The 27547-nt window shown below is 37.8% G+C and overlaps 2 protein-coding genes across 23 annotated transcripts in view; one reads left to right on the forward strand and one right to left on the reverse strand.

Moving 5' to 3' along the window:
* Positions 1-10276, reverse strand: part of PRLR (prolactin receptor) — a 157252-nt gene extending 146976 nt beyond the window's left edge. For all 5 annotated transcript variants that reach the window (XM_085567886.1, XM_021551884.4, XM_085567884.1 and 2 more), the window contains exons 1-3: positions 10193-10276; positions 9228-9340; positions 8040-8124 (exon numbers count right to left, since the gene is read on the reverse strand). The gene's annotated coding sequence lies outside the window, so the exon portion shown is untranslated. The remainder of the gene's footprint in view (positions 1-8039; positions 8125-9227; positions 9341-10192) is intronic.
* Positions 10277-10290: 14 nt separating this feature from the next.
* The window catches only part of SPEF2 (sperm flagellar and cilia associated 2), a 72955-nt gene continuing 55698 nt past the window's right edge, over positions 10291-27547 (forward strand). For 16 of the 18 annotated variants that reach the window (XR_014951665.1, XR_014951666.1, XR_014951668.1 and 13 more), the window contains exons 1-7: positions 10291-10410; positions 12223-12325; positions 16605-16854; positions 20319-20456; positions 21484-21563; positions 22385-22601; positions 27282-27470. Coding sequence is in view for 13 of the 18 variants with exons in the window: in XM_031507294.3 (XP_031363154.3) it covers positions 10353-10410; positions 12223-12325; positions 16605-16854; positions 20319-20456; positions 21484-21563; positions 22385-22601; positions 27282-27470 (1035 nt within the window). In the remaining 5 variants the exon portion in view is untranslated. The remainder of the gene's footprint in view (positions 10411-12222; positions 12326-16604; positions 16855-20318; positions 20457-21483; positions 21564-22384; positions 22602-27281; positions 27471-27547) is intronic. The other 2 variants (XM_085567870.1, XM_085567881.1) reach the window with 2 other exon arrangements.

The following is a 27547-nucleotide window of genomic DNA, read 5'->3' on the forward strand; positions in this document are numbered from 1 at the left end:
TATGAAATAATATTAAGATGCAGCTAGGGCCTGAAATGGAACTTCTGTAAGAATAACAGTAGGTCTTCTACTATTTTTTGTGTTTAGTAGTTTTGCTCTTTCACACAACAGGGTTTGAATTAATACTCCATTTATTTCTGAAACGCTATTCCAGAGACCTACAATTAAACAGACTATGTGGAATACACACTACACCTGATTGCCTACAACAAAAGGATAAATAAGGCTTGCAAAAAGAATAATATGTCATAGTATCTACAGCTGTCTTATGAACTTCTTGACCCACACAAGGACAATGCATGCAAAATAAGAAATAATTTACATTTTCTCTCCCTCCATTTTTCCTTTTATGCTTCAACTCTGAAAATGAACTTAGAAACTGAGACAAGTCTTTCAACTGCCTGGAAATAGTCCAGAGTCCAAATGGTGACAAGACACCAGCCAGAAAGGGTCAGTATCACATTGAGGATAAAGAGAACAACTTTAACTTTCTCATCAAGGTAATTAGGAAGCAGTGTCTTATGACAGGATTAACTTTTGAAAAAGTGAAATATGGATCACTATTACAAGTTAGCATAAATTCTAAATGGCATGCTTAAAGGTTATGGCCACTACACCTTAGCCCAGACTGTTAAAAGGTAAGTGGACAAGTGAACTCTCAGCAGATTAACAGAATCCTGTAAGAATTTCTTGTAAGCATTATCATTCATTTCACATCTCTATCATATGTATTTTACTGGATTTGGATTAAAACCAAAATGTCCCTCAACTCAAAACTGTTTTCTCCTTTAAGTAACATATCTCCAAATATCTCTTGCTAGACCAAACTGTAATCACAACTAACTACTTATACAGATTTGACACCTCCATTATTTACATCATTTATTCTTCCATTATTTGTCCTGAATTTCCTGTCATTCATCACCTTGCAAAACATGTTTTTTTCTGCTTATTAAATTCCACATTACAATTTATGGCATCATAAGCCATGGCTGAACCACACCTGCATACTTAGAACAGTCTAAGGGAACCTACCTAAAAACAAATTATCAACAAGAAAGTCTTCTTCACTGATGACAATATGTTCATCGTAGAGAAAAAAATGCTATAAAGATGAATGGAAAGAAAACCTAACTATTTCTATAAGTTTCTGTTGAGTAATTCAGAGTATAATAAATTACAAGGTTCAACAAAACAAGAAGTTACAATTACTGAAAAACTATACTTCTAGGAGATGCTGTTCTACATGCTAACATGTTATACACAGGTTGGAAGTACCTACTTTAATCTTATAAAAATGCTGGAAGTAGTAGCTCACAAAAACAGAAGTCAAGGGGACAAAAGAAACATATTATCTAGGTGTCAGAAATTCTCATGAGAAAAGCAACATTACTTCCTCTATTTCCAGAGAAGTAAGCTAGAAATATTTAATAAAAATGCTATAGTCATTCTCTTCCTTTTGCACAAACAAATCCAAATAATATATAGCATTGGACAACAGAAAAGAAGATAATAGAGCATTTCAGTTAGAAGTGACCCAGAAAATGTTTAAAGAAGTTGTATTTCTGTAATCACTTAAATTTCAACAATGTCATGATGGAAGCAAAACATCATTAAAACTGTGAGTCACATTTAAAATTCAGGGGGAAAAAGTAATTCTTTTCTTTCCTATTTTAGTAAGTAACTTTATGGGAAAGAAACTATACTGCAGCAGTAAGAAAGCTATCACTATTTTTTGTTTCTTTATAATTTGAAACACTGAAAACTGTGTTCGCAAAAGAGCTTTCAAAATTACTGTATGTTTAAAAAATACTTAAAAGCATATACACATGTGCTTGCACACCTATACGCAATCTATACGTAATTTTTGTTATGAATCTACATTTATTTGTATTTTAGTTATGTTTGACACTCTATATCCAGTTCTTCTCTTACCATGGAATCAAACTGTTAAAAACACTCATTAAAAAGGTTTGTTGAACAGAGGTTCCCTAGGCAGCTAATTACAAGCAGCAGCTGTGTAACTGCATAAACAGAATTATGTGCATCTTAGGTTCCATGTCTCGTATTATGCAGTATACTATTAAATTTTATTTTCATAACCTATATAAAAAATGGGATTAATTTGATGCTGTATCAGCTGTAAAATCTGTCAGATACATTTATTTCTTGTTTCAAAATTAGAAGTGTTTTTCTTATGCTTTACCTGGTCCATTTAATAAACATCAGGCATTAATCCATTGAAAAAAATAATTAAAACCAAAGCACAGAATTTAATTTATTTAAAATAAATTTAGTTGTGCCTGCCTTTTATAGCATTGTACCTTTTCTTATTCCAAATGCAATGATAAAAAATTATATACTCCTAGAAAACAAAAATGGGACACCTAAATCTTGGAAAGACACTTTTCTCAAAGTGGAAGACCAGGGCTGTTCTGTTCCAGTAAGATTATTCTGATTTGTGCAGCATGTATTGGTCATGTATCTGCAGCAGGTATCAACTTTACTGAAAGAAATTTATGCTGCTATCCAATGGTAAACTGACAAAAACATAGATCAAACTGACTTCACTTACATATCTTATTTGTTACCATGCAAGAGAATTCTTTCCACAGAAAATGTGGAAATTTTTTAAATGCAAAAGAAAGAATTTATTAAATTCTTATGAACAGCAAGAATTCTACTCAAGACTATAGTACATTTTCAAATCCTCTATTGAACAGAATTACAAAGAAACAAGAAATTCTACTAACAACTTGTTAGTGTTTTTATAAGAAAATATCTAATACCAGTATCTAAACTATTGTTACTGCAGCTGAAAAAGCTGCTTTGAATAGTGCAGCCTGAGCATCGGTATCTGTTATTGCCAAAGAGGAGCAACAGTATGGTGAAAAATATGGTATAAAAATACCAGGCAGAATGAGCTTTGATGTCAGTAACTACCACTGAAAAGATCAAAGAGTCACCTCTTTACTGACAATGAAGACAGAGCTACCTGAGTATATGCCCAGATTAAGGATACTTCAAATTCAGTAAGGTTTTCAGAGGAGGCAGGAAGAAAAGAGTGCATTCCGACTATTGTTAATGATTCATTCTGACAAATGCTGCTCCTCTGCCGATAAAAAAAGAACTTGTAATTGATATAATTTCTTTGGGAGCATTCATTCTGCATAAAAGGATAAACACACTGACAACTAGCTGATCCTAACATGAAAAAACAGCTTTTGAAACCCAAGGGCAAAACAAAATGTGCTAGACTTCAAATATAAACTGTGTAAAATGAGTTAGAACTTTCAGCATATGTTTGGAATAAAGAACAACCTACATATGAACATGGACATAATTATGCAAATTTTAAGGTACACGATCAATGGTTTTCCAAGGTATTTAGCAAAGAGACACTCTTTCCAGTCATAAGGTTTTTTAAAGCTGGTGTATTCACCAACTGCTTCTGTGTACGCTTGACAGCCCAACCATGTTTTTCTTCAGTTTTAATTTCAAAATTCATTCAGACAACATTTCTCTGGGATAAAGCAGGACATCTATCATCCCAAAGGGAAAGGAATTTGAAATCTGTAACCTGCAAAGACACTGATCTGTCCAGACAGCAGGTACCAAACATCCATATTCAAAGAGCTTACAAAATACCTGCAGGAAAGGTACTGAAGGGGTTTTGGGCCTACTACTCTCTACATGACTCAAATGGACAAAAGGAATAAATTTTTGCCATTGACCCTAAAGAACAACTCTAACAGTTTCTACCATCACTCTGGAGAATGAAAAGAAAATGCTTAGTGTCACTACTTTGGAAATCTAACATAATACATAATTCAAAATGTGTGTAAATTACTTTCAAAACAAAATGCATGTATAAGCCTTGGCAGGACAGAAGAGTTGGGGCAGTAGATGAAAAGGAGAAGAAAGACACATCATTAGATATAAAGACCTGAGGAATATGAAGAACAAGTATATAAGTAAGAATAATTCTGATGGCGGGAGAGAATAAGAATCAACAGAGCAAAAAGAACGGGAAATGGGAATAAGAGACAGCTGGAGAAAAATCAGAGGCAGAGTAGCACACTGTTTTAGAGACTTACTACTGGTTTAATCACAAAATTTTCTACACTGTTTCATGATTTGAAATGATCCATCAGTAACAGTAATGCTTTACCACACAAGTTTCTAAATTCCTGTAATTTGTTTAAAATGCTTATCTGTGCCACAATTCAAAACATGAACAATTGGATGGCTTTTTTTCATCTTTCAACACTAGGACCCCTGTTCAGTCATTCTATATTAAATCTAACTTTTTAACAGAATTTTACTTATTTTAAGGAAGACTGTTTATTCCTGTTTAAATCTTCTAGTCAGATCACATGTAATCAAATAAGAAACTGCTTATGAATAATTCAAAGATTTTTAAAATTGCATTTCCACAGCCATTAAGCAGAGGCACAATACTATCCTTGTCATTATCAGCAACTCCTACACTCCAGAAGAAAACATCTATTGGATCAAGAAGAAAAGAAAACATCTATTGGAATCAGCCTGAGAGCAAAATTAATACTGGCATAAGAGGAGAGAAATGAGCAACCTGAAAGATAAATCATTATTTTAGAAAAGAAGTTATATTCTGTGTACTAGCATTACCATGCTATGATGTACCATTAATTTTTTATTAAAGAAGTAACTGGGCATATTAGCCCATAGTCTCTCCTTTGTCTAGCAGGATCAAAATCACTTTGATTTTAACCATTTGCATCATCAGCTCTACTCTAAGTAGCTAAGTACTACTGATTAAAGAACAACGTTGAAAACTTGATATTCTACCAGGAAAACTTCCAATTTAGAGCATGCTTGACCAATATTCCCTTTCAACATAACCAGAAAGAGCTATCCAAGGCTTTTAACTGCTGGCATTTGTTCCTAGAATTCTAGCCAAATTCCAGATCATTCGGTTACATTATGCTTACTTGAATTCCTTCTCTACTTCAAAATCAGACACACTATTCTTATTTTTATACTCTAAAAACATAACTGAATAGAATTGTTAGTACACAATAGCCATACTGTTTCTGAAAGAAAAAGCAGTTGCATTTCAGTAACCTCCAAGAGGATTCTAGTAACATTACACATACTCTTTAATAATGCTAGACAAAAACCACAGCAAAAAAAAAGTAGAACAAATGAGCACAGTTAATGACCATTTATTGAATAACAAGGATAAAATACTAGCTGATGAGGCGTTGAGAGTATTCTAAGTACTACTCAAAATATTTCAGACAATTGTTTATAAAGCAATCCATCCATAAAATTATATACTTACAGTTTAGCCACCTAGAAAAATCTGATTTATTAACTGGATTTTTATCTTGCAGAAACACTATGCCAGAAAGTGAATTAAACTGTGCATGACAAAAATGAACCATCTGAACTTTACTTACTACTTTACTGCCTTCTTTTTTCTAAAAAAAGACAGCTGGAGAGAGCTTTCATTCATCTACACCAAACACACAGCTATTCTATACATAAAAGAATGACTACAAGAAAAATGTTCACATAATTTTAGTTCTGACTGTATTGTGACACAGATGTGAGTGGATATGTGTAATTACTGGGGTTGACTAAAACCATCTTCTGACAGCATGTTTTACATACAATTTCTGAAGGCAGAGAAATAGTGACTCAGAATTTCAAGGCTCTGCTTAATCCATAGAACTAAAGCAATTTGTGTTGCCTTTATCCTCTTTGTTCTATCCCTAATGGAGCCCTCTTGGCTAGCTATGTGTACCGGTCACATTCTTCAATGAATCTCTGTTCAATTCCAGTCTCTAATCATCAACTTTTTTTTATCCCTTGCCCACTGCTCTCCCCTACTACTGCTCCTATTATCCTACTAAGGAAGCAGAGAATCCCCAATACACACAACTTTCTAATAGAGAAAAATAACCACAAGGGAAAGAAAGTGGTAATAAACCCAAAAATAAACTATTAAGAAGAGATGCTTAGAAATGGGTAATGAAATACAGTGAAACCACAGCAACATCTCCAAAATAAAAATGTCCTTAATTCCTCATTTCTTTGTTTCACATACCTGTTTAAAGTTGTATGAACATGCTAATGTCTACTTCTCCTGTAATTTACTGTGTCCTTAAGATATGTATGAACTCATTCAGAGAGGTTCTAACGAGCTTCCTACTTCCTTTTGTCTTGCTTATGTGAATTTTTAATCTGTCAGGCATCTTGGTTCTTTCTTTCTTTCCATCATTTACACTCAGCTTTTGCTGTTCTGATGCTTTATTTTACTCTTTTGATGCTTGAAATGGTTAAGAAGCATTGTCTATCTTAAAGCTGCAAAATCTCTCCAAAAACTTTCAAAGTCATTAGCGTCTTTTTAAAAAAACAACCAAACTAACTAACAAACAAATGTGGCAAACAATGGTGGCAGGGAGAATGTTCTGTATGGCAATGGAGTATATGCTAACAGATCTTAGTATATGATTTCTCTCCATTTCTTCCCCAAAATCTCTTATTGATCATTGTTAGAGACAGGAGACCAGACTAGACCTACATGGGTTGCGGCTCAATATAACTGTTGTCTTGTGGCAACGAGAAAACCAAGTTTGAAGTGAGGACAAGCTTCCATAGTGCTGTTCTAAGAGCCAGTAGGGGCCATGGAGCTGAGAAATGCACCAAGCAACCACCTGTGCTAACACATGGTAAGCACAAACCTCAAGCTCATGATTTTTTTGTTTAGACCTTAATCCTTTTCTGTCCTCAGTACAGACATGAGGGCCCAGAAGAGTATATGTGAAGGACAAATAAATTCAAAACTAAGTTTTCAAGTGGACATGATAATTCAATCATTGTCAGAGGGGATAAATACCCTGAGATTAGCTCAGGTGGTTAGAGCATAGTGTTAATAATGCCAAGGTTGCAGATTCAAACCCAAAACAGCCTATTTGCTTAAGAGTTGGACTTGATCATCCTTGTGGATCCAACTTCCAACACAGATTATTCTGAAATTCTGTGATTCAAATAACATAAAGTAAAATAAATAATAAACTGGGAGGGAAGAGTGAAAAGAAGCCCTAAGAGAAGTGGAGGCTATTTAGCCGCTTTGTAGCTTCCCAGGAAACAGAGAAAACAAGCAAATAATATAAATAATAACATTACAAGTCAAAAAAAAAAAAAGCTATATATTTTAAAAGAATTTAAAGGCATGTTTATAAAAAATCTTGTTGATACAGGAAAAAGTAAATTTTGGTGCACAAAAGGAAACTCCCTAACACAGACACTCTTTAATTGCTCTGTTTTAGTTTATTGCTATTGCTGTTGGCACAGCTTTACTCTTTATGCAATTTAATTCAAGAATTCAGATACTGTTTCATTTTACTTTTCTTAATCTTAGTTGTATTAAACTGCAGACTTAATTCCCCATCAGTTTATTATCTTGAAGACTTAGAAGTATTATGGTTGCCCTTTCATGATAAAGTTTATTGATATTCACATTTAAAACTGGATTTCACCATTTTATTCTTTATGTGTAACACTATTATGTCCATCTTATTCAAAACTAATGTCCAAGAAAAGCTATAGGCTTGGTCACATCATTTTTATCATGTTCTTTATATCTGCAGTTTCTTTCAGATGGGCAAAGGAATGAAATGTAATAGATGATCCTTGACGCTCCAATTTCTGCTCAACAGGTTGCTGCCTGGTGTCTTCTACTGCTTCAGCTATTATAAATTCAACCTGTAAACAATCCTCTCCTCTTTCAAAGCAAGTCCACAATAGGATGCATGAAGTTTAAAATAAAGATAGAGCCTTAGGTGAATAATTCATATGCATTCCACAACCCCATATTACTGACTAAGATCTACATCATTCAAAGTAGAGAGTCCTGTGAAAAACCGGTTTGGAATGCCCATTGGCATTCCTAAAAGAGATACAAAAACCTGAGAGCACAGGAAGTATACAATGCTATTATTTTTAAATATTGGTGTTTTCAGCAAGGGTAGAATGGGGGAAACACTTACTTTATTTGATTTCTGCAGTTATTTTCCTTTAAATAGTTTTTGGGCTCAGCTTTCACAGTGCAGAACACAGACATCTTTCCAAGTTCTTAAATTCAGGGAAAGAATAAAGTAAAATTTTATTAATACATTATCCCATCACTTCTCAGAATAAAGAAAGCTACATTAATTTGTTAAAAGAGATATAGATGAAACAGCAAGCCACTATTGAATTTAAACATGAAATTCCACATCTTTCTCATAGTTCTAGCTTATCTGAGTAAGATTTTATTATGTCATCTCAACATACAGAAAAACTCATGCAAATTTTAAACAAAATCAGGTGTTTAGAAATGCACTGAATATGATAATGAACTCGAAGGAATACATTCCACAGGAAAAAAAAAATCTAAAGATACAGGAAGTACCAGCCTTTCAAAGTCAGAGGTGATATGGAAAGAAGTTCTATACTTAATATAAATCAATTATAGTTTGCATGTTTTAAATTAGCATAAGCTACTGCTAATGACTACTTGCAGCAACACCTAACTATCAACATAAAAACATATACATTGATTTCTGGAGCCATGGGAAAAACTCCATGATGAAGCTAAAATGTTTGTTCTTTCCGCCCTGAAACACCAGAAAAACACTGAATATAGATACACCCACTACAAATACAATCATAAAAATATTAAAAATTTGAACTTTTTCTAAAGTGCATGAATTTTCATAAGCTCAGATATATGCAAAACTTTGAATCCTTAAAAGAATATAAATATTAATTTAAACATCTGTCCTAAAAGTACTTCCTCTCTCTTGAAGTTTTCTGTTACTTCACTGATTCATATGCCACTGATTTTACACTGGCCTTTTCAAGATGCATAAATACCTGGTCAGTTACAGATTTATATTCGTATTCTCAAGGATTTAATTTGATTTAAAGCACACCCTCTGTCAAAGCACACAGATTTAATCTGAGGAATTCTGTTTGTTCTCAAGGAACAGAACCTGTAACATTCCAAGTTAACTGTCACTTTTGAAAAATATCATTAGCTTGTTGTCTTTTCATTTGCCACTAGATCACCTTGTTCCTGCCTTTTGTAGCAAAAATAATCCTTCAATATTCCGTCTTGTGCTGAAAGGTACTTGAAAACCTGAGTAGTTAAGATAACTTTTCCAAGAAAAAAATTGGCCAATTTAAATACCCACTGTGTTGCAGTGCATTTTCCAGATGTAGCTCTCTTCCCCGTTGCTCTGGCGTTTTATTACACACGCTTCAAATAGAAGCACTGGAACCAGTGCACGGCTGTTTCGGTGTGATTCTAAAACAAAGACGACTTAATTCAAACAAGAGCAGAGCAAAGCCGGGCTCGGCGGGGCTCGCCCCACAGCGGGCCGGGCTCCCGCCCGAGCAGCTGTCCGGCACGGCGCCGCTGCCGAGCTCGGAGCACACCGCCCTGCATGTGCAGCGCGCTCCGGGCGGCCAGCGCCCGCCCGCCCCCTCCCCACACGGCGCCGGCACAGTAACAACTTGTGCTCTTATGACAACGGATTTGGGAAAATCACCCTGGATTAATTCCCTTTCTCCCGACAGGCTGCGCTTTGCAGAGTCGCAAGAATCGATCAGGTTGAAAAAGATCTCTGAAGCTGATCTCGTCCAACCTGCGAGCCAGCACCAGCGTGGTCAAGCAGATCACGGCACTGAGTGCCATATCCAGTCCTTCCTTTAACACCTCCAGGGTCGTGACTCCACCATCTCCCTGGGCAGCCCATTCCAGTGCCTAATCATCCCTTCTGCGAATAAATTACTTCTAATTCCCAGCTTTTCGATCTCTACCCTGCACCACCCCCACCAGCTCACGAGCAAACACGGAGGGCGCCGGGCTCGGGGCGGAACGGGGAAATGGCTGTCTGAACAAACACACGTGCAACGCGCACGCAGGGCAGGCAGCGCAGCCGGGGCAGGCAGCGCAGCCGGGGCGGCAGTTCCGCGCCGGCAGCCCAATAGGGCTCCGAGGCAGGCAGGGAGACCGCGCCCGGCCCCGCACCACCGCGCCGCGTCCCGCGCTGCGCCGGCCTCGGCCGGGCCGGCCCCGCCGCGCCGACCCCGCCTCAGCCCCCGCCCGCCCGCCCAGCGCCTCCCCCGGGGCCGCCCCGCCCCGCCGCGCGCTCACCTTGCTCCGCGTCCGAGCACACCCGCGCGCCCGCCCGCCCGCCGCGCCTGCGCGTCCGCGCCGCCGCGCGCCCCGCCTTCACGCGCAGGCACCGCCCGCGGTCGCCCGGGCAACGGGACGCGGAGCCGGGCGGCGGCGGCGGCCGCGGGCGCCTCACGCCATGTCCCGCATCTTGTGCGAGTGGCTCAACCGGGACGTGAAGCTCTCCCGGCGCATCGGTGAGTGGAGCCCCGCTGCGCGGGGACGGGCAGGGCCTGCCCGCGGGGCAGCGGGGTCAGCGGGGTCACGGTCGGCCGTAGTGCCAGGGGTCTCCCCGCGGCCAACTCCCTGGCGGGCCCGCTCCCTTCCTGCCACCACGTGCCTCCGCGGGTACATTTTTAGTCTTCGTGTGAAAGGCAGGGACTACAGAATCCTAGATCTGTGAGAGCTGGAGAAGACCTTCAGGACCACCCAGTCCAACCATGCAACCAGCAGTGCCTCTGTAACCCTTGAACCACAAATAAAATGCATACAATTAAAATGCATACAATTAAAACTCAGCGCCAGATCCAGACACCTCCTGACCACCTCCAGGGATGGTGACTCCTTCATCTTCCTGGACAATATATTCCTATGCCTGAAAATTTTCTGGCTGAAGTTAATTCTTCTCAAGGGGCAGGTGTTCTCAAAAGATAGAAAATGCTCAGACTTAAAGTGCTAATAAAGACTCTATAGAATAAGAACTAGTTTAATATTTTTGGAAAGTAGTGATTTGTTTTGAATGTCAGCTGTTGTGCTGGCATTGGAAAAGCATTTGCACTGCAAGGAAGGAACAAAACCCTCAGGAAAATCTGAGAGATGGGCAATCACCAGCAGTATGATGGTGCCAAATTCTGCTTCAGGGATGGGGCAACCCTTGTGGTGTGTATAGACTGGGGAAGGTGATGCTGGAAAGCACTGCCGTGGAAAGGGCCCTGGGGCTCCTGGTCAATGGTGACCTGAGCACAAGCCAGCAGTGCCCTGGCAGCCAGGAGAGACAACCCTGCCCTGGGAGCATCAGGCACAGCATCAGCAGCCAGGAAGGGAGGGGATTGTCCTGCTCTGCTCTGCACTGGGGCAGCCTCACCTCGAGTGCTGGGGGCAATTTTGGGTGCCACAGTGTAAGAAAGACAAGAAAGTATAAGAGAGTGTCCAAAGGAGGGCAACAAGGATGGTGAAGGGTCTGGAGAAGAAGCTGTGTGAGGAGTGGCTGAGGTCATCTGGTCTGTTCATCCTGGAGGTAGCTGAAGGGAATTACAACTCTCCTCATGAGGGGAAGAGGAGGAGCAGACACTGACCTCTGCTCTGTGGTGACAGTGACAGGAACCAAGGGAGTGACCTGAAGTTATGTCAGGGGAGGTTTGTTGAATATTAGGAAAAGGGTCTTCCCCAGTGGGTGGTTGAGCACTGGAACAGGCTCCTCAGGGCAGTGGTCACAACTACAAGCCTGACAGAGCTCAAGAAGCATTTGGAAAATGCTCTCAGGCACAGGATGTTTAACTCTTGGGGTTTGCTATGAAGGACTCAATTCTGATGGGTCCTTTCCAACTCAGCATATTCTGTGATTCTGTGATTGTATGAAGAGAAGCACTTTAGAGCTAGCCTTTTTTTTCATCTGCGTTTTCTATGGAAAATCTAGTAATTATAGTTTATAGATATTTTCACAATCTCAGTGGCAATTATGGTGATGGTTGCATTTTAACACAGAAAATTAGAAATTACCATGTATAGCTGATGTTGCAAAATGACTACACAGAAAGTATATTTATTTGTGATTTGAAAACTATTACTGTTAGATCAGTCTCCTAAAATTTTTTTGAATTATTTATAAACTTTGGATTTAGTTTTGTTATAAAAACAATAACAAGTTTAAAATTAACTTGTTATTGTTTTTATTTTTGTTTTGTTTTTAATCAATTAATTAAATAAATGTTAAATTAAAATTAACATCTGGATTCTTTTAATTATTTTATCTAAAAAACTCCAAACAATGACAAAACCCCCAAACTTAGTTCCAGGATCATTTCCAGAAGATTTTTCTACTGGCTACCTCCTAGGAGAACTTCTACACAAATATGGTCTTCAGGATGACTTTAAACAATTTTCACAGAACAGGTTAGTACATATGGATAACATTTGGTCTCCTGTATAAAGTGACAAGTCTCTTACATAGAGCAGACAAAATATGTATTTCCTCAGCTGGGATTTGCTAATGCACTGTAGAATTTATTGAGATTTAAAATATTTTTTAGTAATTCAAAAGCTAAATATGTTTGAGGCATGAATTGATTTCATATTTCCAGAGAGATTGACCATAATTTTTCACGAAAATTATGCATTTTAATTGTAACTACAATGACCAGTAACCAGGTTAGACCAGACGCTCAAAAAGCCTTTCAAGGATGTCTCTGTGATTAGGAGTAGTGGAACTCTGCCCATGATCTGTGTAGAATTAGGACTATTGTTCATGTTGCGGTGGTGACCATAACATCTGCACTAAAATGAAAATGCTGGAGAAACATTATGAGGCTTTTGAGTGGAGCTCTGGCAGAAGATCATATAAAAATTTATAAGTTTAGAAGTAATCTGCTGTAATATTTATAATTAGGAACAACTCTAAAATGGGATGTTAAAAAATCTTGTGCAGATCTGTGAGCTTTTTTTTTTAGATTGATGATGCAATTCATGAGCTTGGCTTATGCTGTGTTTTGTCAGACTATGGTGCGCATGTTCATCAAGAGTTCTACAAAATTCTCCTGTTTCTTCTGAACCTTTGCTTTTACGTTCTTTGAACTTCTAGTGTATTCACACCCTTTCCTATGCCAAGTCTGACCAAATTGTAGGACAGCAGGTTGAGCCCAGCTAATAAAGGCAGCCAACAAAAAGCAGTTTCACACAGCAGTTCTTGAACTCTGTTTCTGGACTTCTAGATCTCTTAGAAAATCCCAGGTAATTCTCATAGTGCCTGCTGTTGTTGGGAAAAGTAGCTTCAGGAGGCTTTTCTTTCTTCTAGCAAGCTCTCACATCTTCTCACATGTTTTCTCAATTCTTCCCAGTAAAAGGGTGCTTTGAGCTCTTGTCCCCAGGTGATTAGAGAGGTGCATTTAGTGAACATACACTTCAGTAGGTGCAAGAAGTGACTGGAAACTCTGCTGAGACAGTTTTATGTGTGCTCAGCAAAGATGGAGATGCATGACAGGGCATGATATTCAGTACCCACTGGAACAACTATTCAGTGTCAGAGGCCTCAACTCGAATTTCTCTCCAATGAAAGGAGTCAATTATCCCTTTCTCAGACTGGTGGGATTGCCTTCATCAGGGGGAGGTGGTGGCTTTGCCTGCAGAGACGTGTGCTCATGGAGGAGCTGTGTTATCCACTCAAGTTGGAGCTGTGTTATCCACTCAAGTTGCTGAAGAATGAGGTCAGTACACTCTCTTGTCTGAGGTGCTGCAGATACAGGAGCCTGAACGTGCAGTTGTGCTGACGGAGAGACATACAGAATTGTGTTAGGAAAAGGAGGTGACTGGCAGCTGGTGACTTCTGTGAGGAAAAGGAAAGTGTCTGCTCCTCCTGCTGAACTACAGCTGTGAACAGGTTCATTGCAGTGGTAGCATATGAGTGCTGGTGGCACTGTGTGACAAAGCATTTGACCAGGTAAAGTGTAAACCATGCGAGAGCACTAGGAGGAACAGGTGGGGATAGCAGTGGGAGACTTTCTCCTGCAGGAGATAGATGGAAGTGCTGTCGGCTGATGTCACATGCTAGCCAGGGAGGTTTGCTGCATGCTGGAATTTCAGTCCAGAGCTGCAGAGACTTGTCCAGCCCTTGCACTAATATCCCTGCTGTTCTTCTCTGTGGACACCAAGGATACCACCAGAGACCTGGAGACAAAAGCTTGAGGGCCCAAGTATTTATTTACTTTCCTCACTTCTGCTGTTGGATGGGCTTGATGAGTAGTGGATAAGTTCTACAGGTCAACAAGTGGTTGTGCAGCTGCTGTCCTCCACGGGGATTTGCTTTTCCTAGTCATAGGATCCTCTTCTGAGAGGGAAAACTGCTAGGAAGAGATGGGATCCACCTGACCAAGTTGGACAAGGAAATCATTGTCAACAACCTGGCAAATCTGGTGAGGATAGCTCTAAACTAGGAATGAGTATTGGTGGAGAGGTTTAGTTTTAGATAAGAGAGGAAGTGATGGCCTAGACTGGCAAGCAAGAGGAAGGTGATGTGATTAAGAGCAGCAAAACAGTGTAGAAGGCTGCTCAGCCTAATGTATGCATGCAATTAAGGACATGCTGAGATGACAGGATTATGGGAGAAGCATTCACACCCTTTCTAAATTACTCTAATTTTTTTTTTAAATCACACATCTATAAAGTGCCTGTATAGTAAAGCATGCAGCATGGGGGTCAAACAAAAGAAATCAGAGGCCTGTGAGCAGATGCTGGGTAATCATTGCAGTCACAGTGGGGTGGTGGGATAGCTCCCAGGACTGGTGTGCTGCCATGGCTTGATATAGGCACTTAAAGATGAACAGGCTGTTAAGGTGGGGGAGAAGAGGAGCGGCCTTCTGTATGAGAGAGCAGGAAGATCCAGGACCTCCCTCTGCAGTGGCCATTCTTAGTTGTCTTCCTGCATCAAAACGATGGCACAGTGTGGCTGCATTCATCAGCCTCTCTCTCAGATTGTCAAATGAGCATCTGCCATGCTGAGGCTGAGATGCTTAATGCCTTCTCTATCTTAGTCTACTAAATAAGACTCACACTCAGAAACCCCAAGTCCTTGAAACTAACAGGAAGGTCTGCACCCGTTGTTTACCCTGTGTGATCTGGAAGACCTCCAATGATGGAGACTATACTACCTCTCCAGGCAATTTTTTTCAATATGAAATTTGTATGTATTTTATATATTATTGCCCTCATGGAAAAAAGGTCTTGTCATATGTCTAGGTAGAAGAGCAACAAGATGGGCTTTTAAAGTTATGTCCACAGCAAAAGGAAGGCTGGGGAAAATATAGGGCTCCTGGGACATGCAAAAGACTAAGGTATCCCAAGGCCCTAAGACATACAGGAAAGTCTGTAGGAAGAAGGATTTAACCATGGAGAAGGAAAAGTTTAAGGAATATTTAAGTAAATTGGAAATGTGTAAGTCCATGGGACCTAATGGCACATACTTACCCAGGCTATGTAACCTGGCCAATGTCATTGCTGGGCCACTCTCAATAGTCTTTGAAAGTTTGTGATGGTGGGGGGAGTCCCTAGGACCAGGAGACTGCACCTGCTGCTCTTGTCTTCAAGGAGTGCAAGGAGGGAGAAGTAGAGATGTACAAACAAGTCAGTCTCACAGAATGAAAAGTTAAGAGCTTCTCAGTGCATGTCAGATGATTTCTGGCAAGAGGGCTCATCTTAACCTTGAATCAAAGGCAGAAAAAGTGCTCAATACTTGTAAGCTTCAGTGTCAGTGTCAGTGTATAAGAAATAAAGCTGGGATTGTTACAGTGAGGATAATGAGCTCCTGGAGAGTTTAATCTAGAAATAAGATGAATACTGTGTTACCAGAAAGGCTTCAGTTAAAATGAGCTATTTCTGTAGAATTATGCTGGATCTTGGCTGACCTCAAAAGCTGTTTGCTCCATGTGAAGTAACTATTGTGAACTCAAGCAATAGAGCAGTATAGAAAGCATGATCTTCTGACTCAGACTGAAGTTATGGATATATCTGATGAAATTTGATATGCTGATTGTTATAAACTGACAATTTCTTGTTATTTGGGTTTGCCCTGTATATCTGTGGATCTTGAGTGCTTTTCCACGAGAACCTACATATCAAAAGAAATAATAGCCTGCCAGCCACTATCTTAGTTTCAAATGTAAATTTCTCATTTAGAATGTAGAATTTGTTTTCAACACTGCTTTAACCTGTGTGTCTATTTCTTTTTCTTGAAGAAAAAATATGTTGTAAAGGCTATTAGGTAATACAGACCCCTTTTTTTTTTGTTCCTATGGTTTAATTGGTGAGAATTTGAGTGATTGATACAGATAATGTAGAAACGTTGTTTGAATTCCTTGTCTGTTTTGCAGATGGTATACCATTAGCTGCAATTGCAGATTAGCTTTTGCTATTAGATACATTTTGTGTGCACACATATCAGAATTTACTTTGTCTTTTCAAAAAGTTAAGCATAGTAATCAATGCAGTTACCTGTACAGCAGTATAAAACTTAAGCCAAAGAATGTATCACATTATTTAAGAAAATCCTCTGTGGGTTGTTTTTTTCTACTCCTGTCTTGGTATGAGATAAGTGTCATGACCATGCTTAATGCAGCAAGTTGGAATTGAAAATAAATTTAAGTTTTAGGTTTTTTTTTTGTTGTTGTTGTTTTTAATCATACAGAGGTGCAGATGCAAAAATTAACAATTTTTCTCGCCTGGAACCCACACTTCACCTCCTTGGTGTGCAGTTTAATGAGAATATGGCCGAAGACATCATGACAAGACAGCATGGGGCTGCAACAATGCTTTTATATGAATTGTATATTGCTTTAGAAAAAAAGAGGAAAGCAAAGCTCACTGGAGTAGCTGTGGAAGCAATGAGACCTGCAGCAACTGCAAAACTTGCATCTACTGAAAGGGGAAATGAAGAGGTAACTAAGTCTATTTTGTATAAATATAAAAAAGGTAGCATATTTACACATACCTTTCAAACATGTTATGTGCATTCTCTCTTTACTTTGTAAATCTCCTGTTCAAAGCCCAGTACTTAAAAGGAAAAGAAGCAATTCTTTGCTATGTCTTGTACAGTGGGTTTGCACAGGAACTCAATAGGATATTGATCTTCTGTGTTTCTTTGTTTTGGTTCATTCTGTGTTACCTGCTCTGTTTTCAAGCTTTCTCCAGACTTAAAATACTATAACAACAAAAGCTAGTAGTTGTTCAGCAGCTGCCTCTTTACTCGTTTGATCAGTACAGATTGCAGACTGCATTGTGGTCTAGGTATCAACTCAGACTAATTTCCCCTCCAGGAAACCTATTTTTAACTATGTTCAGCTCTGTGCCACTGTGGTTTGATTGATTCTGTTGCATGTCTCTCCATACATTTATACTGCACTCCATTCTGCAACTACTGTATGCTGAGAAACACAAAGAGAGAAAAATAAAAGGAAAATAAATGTCTAAAAGGAAGTTAGTGTTGATGTGGTAGGTTCTGTTAAATACTTCCTTCTTGTTGTCAGTAGTAATATTCAGTATTTCCAGACCATTATTTGTTATCAGGATGATGAATTTTTAATAAGGTATATATAATGAATTAAATTCAGCTGGGAGAAATGTAACTTTTTTTTCTGGCACTATTTCTGAAAAATAGTCTTCAAGCAGAAGTTTATCAACAAGTGCTAAGATAGTACCGAAAAGTCAACATATCACTTCACCTGCAGAGGGATTACTTAAAGGAATTGAGCAACTGAGAGCAGGTCTTATTCAAGACAAGTTCAGAATGGCATTTGAATCATAGAATAGGAAGGTTGAGAACTAGAGAGAGGAACATAGGTTGGAAAGAGCCTCTGGAACTCAGTTTATCCCCCCTGCTCCAAGCAAAGCCAGCTATGGCAGGCTCCTCAAGACCTTGTTCAGTGTGGTTTTGAGTATCTACAAAGCTGGAGACTTTCAGTAAAGAAACGCTTCCTTTCCTCCCCTGGTGTTGTATGGGACAAATCCTGTGACTGAAGTGCAACTGTGGATGGCTGCAGGCTGTTCAGAAAGGACAGGAGAGGAACAAGAGGCTGCGGGTTTGCCCTCTATATCAAGAGGTGGATTGGATGTGAAGAGTTGTCTCTGAAGGATAGACATGAGCAGGTTGAAAGCCTGTGGATAAGAATCAGAGACCAAAGCAAAACATGGAACCCTGTGGCTGGTGTTTACTACAGTATTCCTGACTAAGGCAAGCCTATTTGACCAAATCCTGGTCCAGCTTCAGGAGGCATAGTGCTCACAGGCTCTTGTTCTGCTGTGGGTCTTCAAACTCCCCAACATCTGCTGGGAAATTAGTGCAAGGACCTGTAGGCAATCCAGGAAACTCTTGGAATAGAGGACAACTTCTTGAGCAAGGTAGTAGACAGCCCTACCAGAGGGGATGTGATATTGGATCTAATGGTCACCAATACAAACAAGATAATTGGAGACATCAAGACTGGAGGCAGCCTGGGCTGCAGTGACAATGTTGGTGCATGGGTTGATGGTGTTTTAGTCCTGAGGTATCAGATTAGGAGTAAAGGTAGATCCCTTTTCCCTCCAGAAAAGCAGACTTCCAGCTCTTTAGGGAGATAGATCATCTGAGAGGCTGCCTTCAGGGACAAGGGAGGAGAAGAGAGGTGGAAGATCTTTAAGGAATTCTTGTGGACTATCCATCCCTAGAAGTGTTTAAGGCCAGCTTGGATGGGACTTTAAATAACCTGGTCTAGTTGAAGCTGTCCTTGCCCAGAGCAGGAGGCTTGAAACTAGGTGATCTTAAAAGTCCCTGCCAACCCAAACCATTTTGTGATTCTATTCCACATGTCATCTCACTGGATACCAGAGCATCCCTCTGTGCATCTCCTCCAGAGGAAGCTGTGCAGAGCAATGAGGTGTCCTTTTCTGTCAACAAAGTTTGGCATCATTCAAGTTCAAATCTCTTAGTTCTTTTCTATGGAGCTGGTCTTGATTTTCAGTTTGAACATGTTTGTGTGTTTTTCTGTGTACATTAACACAGAAAAACACAGTTGGAAGCAATAGTCTCTAAATTGTAATATTTTAATGTTTATTGCTGTTTCTGACTCTTCTCTGCTGGATGTTTAACATTTGAAAACTGTAGTGCCACATGAGAATGAAACAAAATCAAAATTGCTAACAGATAAGAGAGCTCATGTGGATGTTGCAGAGTAGCTGAGAGCTCAGAAGAGCAAAGAGCCCAAGAAATAATGACTACTTATTTTTATAGACTTCTGAAGAAGTATTTTCTGAAGGTTATGTTCTTAATGAATTAATTAAAACCAGTGTGAAGGCTTCCTGATTCTGTGCTATGTGCTTTTGTGAAGGCTTCCTGATTCTGTGCTATGTGCTCTTGTTTATAGAAGGACAAAGAAAGGTGGTGTGCATGGAAATAAAGCCAATGTACTCTTTCAAGACCTTAAGAACATTCCTATTTAAAAATCACTTCATCTTAAGTTGAGAGTGTTTGCATATTTTCAAGCATGGCAAATATTTATAGATTTGAAGAAAAAGGGTACATATCACAACTTGTATGCATTTGAGATGTTCTTGTACAAGAGTTTAGTGTGATTCTTCTTTTATGAAGAAAAGATGGAGCATTGTACAAAAGCAAGAAAATGACAGAATGGCATCTATAGTAGGTATGGCCTCAGAACATTTTGTGCTTCTGTGTAGCTATTCTGATGAAGAAAAAAAGAAAGAAGACATTACTTTAGACATGGGGAACACTCACCCAATGCAGAGTTTATAGTTTATATAGAGGAAATGGCCAGGCATCGGAGTATTGAATTATACTAGCGATTGTTGACTAATTTGATATATATTTTATGTGGCTAATGAAGGGTGAGAGTCTTGCTGTGATTATTTAGCTATTCTACTGCCCCTACATAACAAGAAGGAAAAAAGGCCCCTTCATGTATCTAGACAGGAAAATGCAAGCAATAAACAAAATATTCAAAACAACATTACAAAATAAAATTTTGGAATAGCTCTTTTGATGCAGTATGTATTTCCAACTATATTTGACTTCTTTGTATAAAAACTATTTTTTCTTCTTTATTCCACATTTACCTGCCTACATGTCTGGTGCACTTTAAATGAGTGTGATTTATATATTTGTTACTTCTTGATCATCTGTGCTAGTGTTACCTAATGGTATTCTCAATTTGTGTACGAGGAAACTAGTATTCTCATTTTCTGTGCTTTATTCAGACCTGAAACAGGTACCTTACTAGAACTAGAATTCAATAAAGCCCTTAAAAGTCTGTAAAGCATTGCTCATCTGTTCAAGTCTGGAGTCAGATAATCTCTTCTAGTTTCTTCCTGGAAGATAATTTTTGGTTTAATTGTATTTGGCTCATATCAGAATCACATAGGAAGGAGACAAAATGAAATAATGGCCAGGATTCAAACAGCTGTTACACAGATTCAAAAACAACCATCAAGACCTACTATAAAATCATTTGAAGCCAAAAGATTCTTAAAGAAGAAAAGAGAAGCAGAGGTAATTATCATCTATATTGTTTTAATGCTAATTACATTAACTCAAACCTACCTCACTGTTTCTGGGAAAATTTATGATTGTAAATACTGCACTTGCACCAGCTGCTGATTGTCAAAATGATGTCAGTTTTACCAGTGAAAATTGGGCTGAATATTTACACAATTATGATTTTGCAGGTTTTTTTTAAATAAGAATTGTTTTGATGTAAGAGAAATTTCATATTGCATAAATATCATAGGTAAGTAGTAATTTGATTGTTGAGAGTAGCTATGAGTCTACTAGAAATAATACATTAAATAAAAACATTAGTGTTCTGTTTTGATTTGTGCATTATAACATTTTGAACCATAATGTTTGAACTGGTTTATAACACACTATGAAACTGTCTGCTTATTAAATGCTAGTAACAGCTGAAATTGACAATAACTTTAAATCAGAGAGATGCAACAATTAAAAAAAAAAATCTGCATTATGTAGTACCAAAAAACTCATGGATTGTAATTCAAATTCATGGATTACATTGTCATTAGGCGTGCAACTATTACTGCTTTTTACAACTGGGCTACAGTAACAGGAGTCTTTAAATCTAGAGTTTAGTAACCTGTAGTAAGACAGTTACTTGAATAACTATTAGGGATACATTCAAGCTACTAAATCAAAAGCAGATCATATTCCAGAGTATCTTGTTTCAAATCCCCATATGGTGAGAATTACTTGCTCTGCTAGAGCCCTATGAAAAAACAGATTTATCCTGTAGAAAGAACAGCTGCAAAATTCTAGAGTTTTCTGGCTGGTGGAAGTACTTGTAGCTGGAAAAGGGGAAGAGGGGAAGGAATTGAAATGTGAAAGATGGAAATAATTTTGCTTTTATTCTTGGTGTAGCTGATGCTTGAAATATTTTCAGTGTGAGCATTTCTCTTGTACTAACATGACATAAAAGTAATTCCCTAGTATTTTTTCTATTGAACCTTCTTTATGTTGCTTTGTGAAGAGAAAGGAAACATAAAATTGTGTGTTTCTTCTTCAGAACGTATACAAGGAGATAGAAAAGTTTGAGAAGTCTATGACTGGAAATGTCTCTGCAGTACATGACCATGTGACTGACAGGTAATCTTTGGATGCTAAATTGTTAAGAATAGGCTGCATCCTATTCTAGGTGTCTGCTATGTAGACAGCTACTTGAAGAAAGAATAATGTTTCATTTAAACTCTGATTATCCTCTGAACAAATGCCGTACTAGCACTGATTTTGGGTCCAACACAATTGCAGTGTCTTTAAGTTACCTTTAGTTGTTGTAGGGACAGCTTAGACTTCCTTCACTACTTTTTGCCACGTGTGCACCAAGGAAAGGCTCAAAATGCATATTTTCTATGTACATTTTAGTCATTGGGTCTGTAAGGTCAGTTACCCTTGCAGCAAGATAGGAATTGTTGTGAATGTGCATACACAGTAACACATTTCAAAGGGAAAAGGAGTAACTTTTATCCTGAAACTTATCTGTATGTTGATGTATTTGTGAATAATTGCAAGTAATTTTTATTCTGTCACCTTTGGTTATATCCATGCCCTGCTCAGAAGATATGACACTGTTGTATACTGCTGTGGATATTTCTGTGTGTAAACCTGTGATTGATACTTACAAAACTACTCAGAGTGTAGGGCAATATTGAGGAGTAACCCCACTTTCTTTGGCGTTATGTGAGCTGTCCTAATTTCCTATTTCTGTGGAATTTGGCTTTGTATTGACAAAGAAACTAATGATTAGTTGGCCTAAGTCAGTGTTGGACTTAGTGGACATTGTCAAGAAGTAGCCGCAGATTCCACAGAGTGATGTTCTACATTTGTTGTACTTGCACATACCTATACTGACATCAGTGTGAAAAGACCCTTAAGAATGGTAATTCCAATCTTTTTTTTTTTTCAATCAGTGATGTGCAAGAATTATTGCAAACACAGAAGTCTCAAGCAACAGGTCTAAAAACTATACCAGAGAAGAGAACTGAGCTGTTAAATATTTATTCAGATGATGAATATATAAGGAAAATTCAAAAACGTGTACAGGAAGATACATTTGCTAGAGAGCAACGAGCAAAGAGACGACGAAAAATGCTAGTGGATCAGTTAGCAGCACACGAGGCTCAAGAGGTGGGAAATTGTATGGTGAAGTACATAGTCTATGTGCATTTAATAGTAATCTAAAATGAGCTTACAAATATGAAACAAGTACTTTTGGAAGGCTGAATAAAATCTGAAGGGGATAAAGGGACTTATACACACTTATGTCTGAATATCTTTTTTATGTTAACCCTTAAAAAATACAGAAGGTTGGCTGTTCTTAGTCACCACTCTTATGTCATACACCATACTTGTAAACTTAAAAGGATAAAATTAAGGCAGCAGAACAAAGATTACTAAAAATTTGCAACTGACCTGTCTATTCCCTGCCTCCCATCCCCAAAAGCTGAACATCCTACAGTATCAAAATGTATAATGGTTCTAAAGAAGATTATTATTTAAGAACAACAAAACATGGCATTCCTTGTTTGAAAACTTGTAGTTACATAACTTGTAGTGTCATATGAAGGTTTTCATCTGGACTGATGAATTCTGAAATGGCTGTGCTGAGAATCAAAATTTTATTTGCAGGTCAGAGATTTGGGGTTTGATATGTTATGAAATACAAGATATGTCTCTGGAGAATATCGGTATTGTGTCTAAAAATGAATTTTGCTGATTATTACATTTGTCCCATAAAGCACAAGGCTTTTAAGATTTTTCTTCATACATTAAAAAGCAAAGGATTCTTCTTTGTTCTCCTTTAAAAAGAAGCTTTTTAGATTACTAATTTCACAGATTGTCTCTTTTGTAATGATTCTATCAATACACAGCCTTGTAACTTACTGGGGTTTTTTGATTTCTGGTTATTTTTTATTTTAGTATTTCCATGTGAGTCCTTAGTTTAGATCATATGTGTTGATCATATGTGTTTAGATCATATAGTTTAGATCATATATAGCTGAGCCTATCTCTACTGCTAATACTAATAATACTAGTAACAATAATATAATAGTAGCATTTCAGATGTGTAGTGCCTGTGAAAATATATATTTTTAAGCCTTGGCACCTAATGTCTGAAGATTTTTTGGAAATGTTAAGAAAAAGGTTTTTGGGGTAAATATCTGGAAGTTAGATGCTGCTCAATGTCTATCAGACCTATATTCTCGAAAAATACCTGTAGTGACTTAGAAAAGTCCATCTCTAGATATATCCTGTCTCCAAGTTCTTATTCAAAGAGATTTATTTCATGTTCTTGTTGATACACATAGGCCATGATGAAAGTTTTGCAACCCACTTGCCTGAAATCACTGCAGTCCCAAAAACTTGCTCTTTAAGCGCTCTCAGCTCTTGCAACCCCAGCAGTGTGGATCACTGATTCTAAAAGCCATGGCTACCAGAGCACTTGGTAGATACAGCAGCTCAGACTGGCTCCAGAGAGGCTCTAAATCAAGTGAAAACTAGCAGTAGTGTTCCTAGTTTCCCAAGAAGAAAAATCAGCTTTGCTATACGTACAATTGAAATCACAGACTGCAGGGATGAGAAGGAACGGCAAATTAGTGTTTGACTGAAACAGTAATCTGACCATATCAGAGAATATATTTAGTGGTAATTCGGTTCTAAATTAACAGAGGAAAAACTGTTTTGTTGGAACTTCATGAGATTTCAGACATTAGATGTTACTTGACTTAAGAGAAGGGGGAAGCAAACTGAGGTATTTTCTTTAAAAAATGAATGGAAATAGAAAATAGTTCAAGATTGCTTTTTCCATTTATTAAATATTGAACCAGAAAGGGTTTGTTGACTGAAATTGCAGCTGTTTATATGCATTCAGGTCTGAGTTTTACGTCCACTGTATAAGTCTTGAACCTGGCATGGGATCATTTAGAATTGAAGGAATTTCATCCCTTCAGACTGCTGTAATGTGTTTCATATCCATATTTATAAAAGTTTATTAAAATAATCCTGTTCAATTTTTTTTTGGTACACTGCAAGGTGGAGCCTGAGAGAGAAAATACTTTACAATTACATGACAGTACTCTAGGTGGAGCACAGCATGATGCCAATCAGATTTTCATAGGCCGGTGTTGAACATACTTGACAATTGTATAGCTTCATCCCAACTTTATCTCCACAATTTCACCAAATTATTGGTGATTTGTACTTGTTATTTTTATAGCTCTGTTCAGATTTTATATCTCTGTTTTAAAAAGTTATCAGACATCACTTACTATCAGCAGTGAATTGAGAATGTGAAAATGGGAAGAGAAACAAATTGTTACTAGCTTATTACTTGTCAATCAAATATATTTGTGTGTGCCAAGCTCCAAGTTTAGGTCATAAAATGGTCATTTATGACTGAAAAACAGCACAGAAATGTATCACTTGTATGTAAATCAAACAAGGAAATAGAAAAATAGAAGAACATGATATAGTAACTATGTATGAGCAACCCAAAATGTAACCACGTTAATGTTTGGCCACTGGATGCCACTGTTGTCTTAAGTAGGTAAACTGACAAAAGCATCTATTGTGCTTCCTTAATAATAATTTTCCGAAGTATTACTAAGTTGTCCCATTTGTGATATTTATGATTTCTTCAAGCACTTCACAGTTCTCTGTGAAGATGTTTAAACAAAATGTTATGACAAAAACTTTTTCTACAATTGTTATTTTGTGTCCTTGTATGTTCTGAAGTTTCAAAACTTGCCAGCCTTTGAGTACTTGCCAGACTTGAGTACTTTCTGCATTTCTTTTTGTGTGAAAGATAGCTACTAATGTTGCACTTCTCCATCCAATGAAGATCCTTTTTGAAACTATGAGTTTCGAGTTTGGTGTTTGGAATCCTTACTTACCTGTTGTGTAGTTTTGAGTGAATTGCCTGTTTTTCCTCAAGAATTTCCTAGTGGCTCTCTTTAGGCCTAATGAGTGCGCCAAAGTATTTGATCACTTAAAATATTGAAATTCTCTACCCTTTAAAAAAGAGAAAATCTCTTTTGGCTCCTGTGAAGTGTTCTAAATGAGCATCTTCCAATTTTCTTTATGAAGAGGAAGTTCACCTAGAGAAGGTATTTTAATTTCTCACTGGACCAACTGTTTGCACGATTCAATTGATGTTTTGCATATGACAAATGACAACTCTGTTAGGGCGGCTCCTTCAATTCCCTGCAAATAAAGATTTTAACATCAATTTTCAACTGGTGAAGGTTTATTACTGCTGTAATAATTTGTGGTTGAGGTTAAGCAGCAACTAATGAAAAAAAATAAGGATATTTACTTGCAGTAGGAAGTGAATTGTGTAACCTTTGCTCTTCTTTGAAATCTCACTTGAAATACTAAGTACCATGAAACAGTGGATAGAACTGAGGCAGGAAAGGGAATTTAAAAATATGAAAAGAGATATTTGCTTGCTTGTTTGTTTGATTTCTCCCCAAAATCAACATTAAATATCTAGATTATTTAGAAAGTTCTTCTCTTATTATTTCAACTGCAACAGTCATGCTTTGCATTAGAATGCTGTTACAGGTGTCCTGGCTCCATTGTAGGACAGATGTAGACCTTTTCATTGAATTTTTCATAAATAATGTCATATGCAATCAAGTTGGATTTTTCATTTATCAATGAAGTTACATAAGGTGTTTTACCTTCTCTGTCAGAGACAGCTGATGAAAAAATAAACCAGACTGAAAGAAAATAGAAGTGATACTTTATTTTGGTGTGGTTCAGGTTTTCTTTTTTTTTTTTTTTAATTACTACTAATTGACTTTACTTGTGCCTCTGTTTCTAGGAGAATGAATTTGAGATCTTCAAATTAGATCCCAATTTAAGTTCTTAAATTTGAACAAATTTCACAGCAGTTTTGATTCATCAGAAGCAAATATCTAGCAAATCAGAGATTTCCCCTAGAATTCTGCTGTAGCATTGGTATTTGGCAATGATGTTTTTAAGGCAAGCTGATGTTTTTGTTCAGGACTCAAGAGGAGTTTTGGACTGTGATAGTAAGGCAAAACTTGAGGTTAGATTAAGCATTAGTTTAGATACCAAGAAAAGTCTGGAGAAGTGTAGCAGTGAGAAGACACTATTATATTTCAAGAATACTTTGAAAAATAACAACTCACAGCCTTCAAAATGTCTGTGCATATAGACCACATCTCAAGTAATTGTTCAGAATGATTTTCCTTTAGTACTGGATAGCATATTATATTCATGTCCCTGTAAGGACACTGGAACTATTACCCAGAAGTCTTGTATTTTGCTAGGTTTTGAATTCTTCCTCATAGTCCCAGTCTGCTGAATAGGGAAGAATGGAGAATATAATTACCCAATTCCCCTAAAAGAAGAAAAAAAATTTCAAATCTGTAGAAAATAGATTGCTCAAGGATGCTGAAGATTATGGCTAAAAATGGTGACTATTGAATAACAGGGTTAAATTAATGATCTGAGGAAAGAGTATATGTTCAGATAAGAAGCTGTTATTTTAAATATGCTGCAGTTTCTTTGCACATGGGAAATAACCATATTAAATGGAGTTAGTCTGACCAGATGTATTTTTACTGGGTATCTCAGTTAAGGCATATTTTGAATTCTTACATAGTTCGTACAAATTGTACTAATAAATAGATATGAATGTTGTTCTGAATTTATGTCCCATATAAGTAGGTGAATTCCATCATATGACAGCATTCCTATTTCTCATATTAGACACTGATGAGTTTTCTAGGAAATAGTTTATCAATTGTGTTTAGTACTATTATTTTTTTTATCTTTCAGAAGACTTACCGGGAGGAGCAGCTCATTTACAGACTAATGAAACAATCTCAGCATGAGCGAAGGATTGCTGCTCAACTCATGCATGTTCGGCATGAAAAAGAGGTGCTAAGGCAGAACAGAATTTTCAGGGAAAAGCAATATGAAGACAGACGACAGAAGGAGTTCCAGGAAGCTCTTGACAGAGAAGCGGTAAAAGATTTATCTTTGAATTGCTGCAGGAGTGCTAGAATACCTTCCTGTTACAAAATCTGTATTGTCAACTGTTC

The sequence above is a fragment of the Lonchura striata genome, chromosome Z (assembly GCF_050655825.1).
Source record: "Lonchura striata isolate lonStrDom1 chromosome Z, ASM5065582v1, whole genome shotgun sequence".
NCBI classification, from domain to species: Eukaryota; Metazoa; Chordata; class Aves; order Passeriformes; family Estrildidae; genus Lonchura; species Lonchura striata.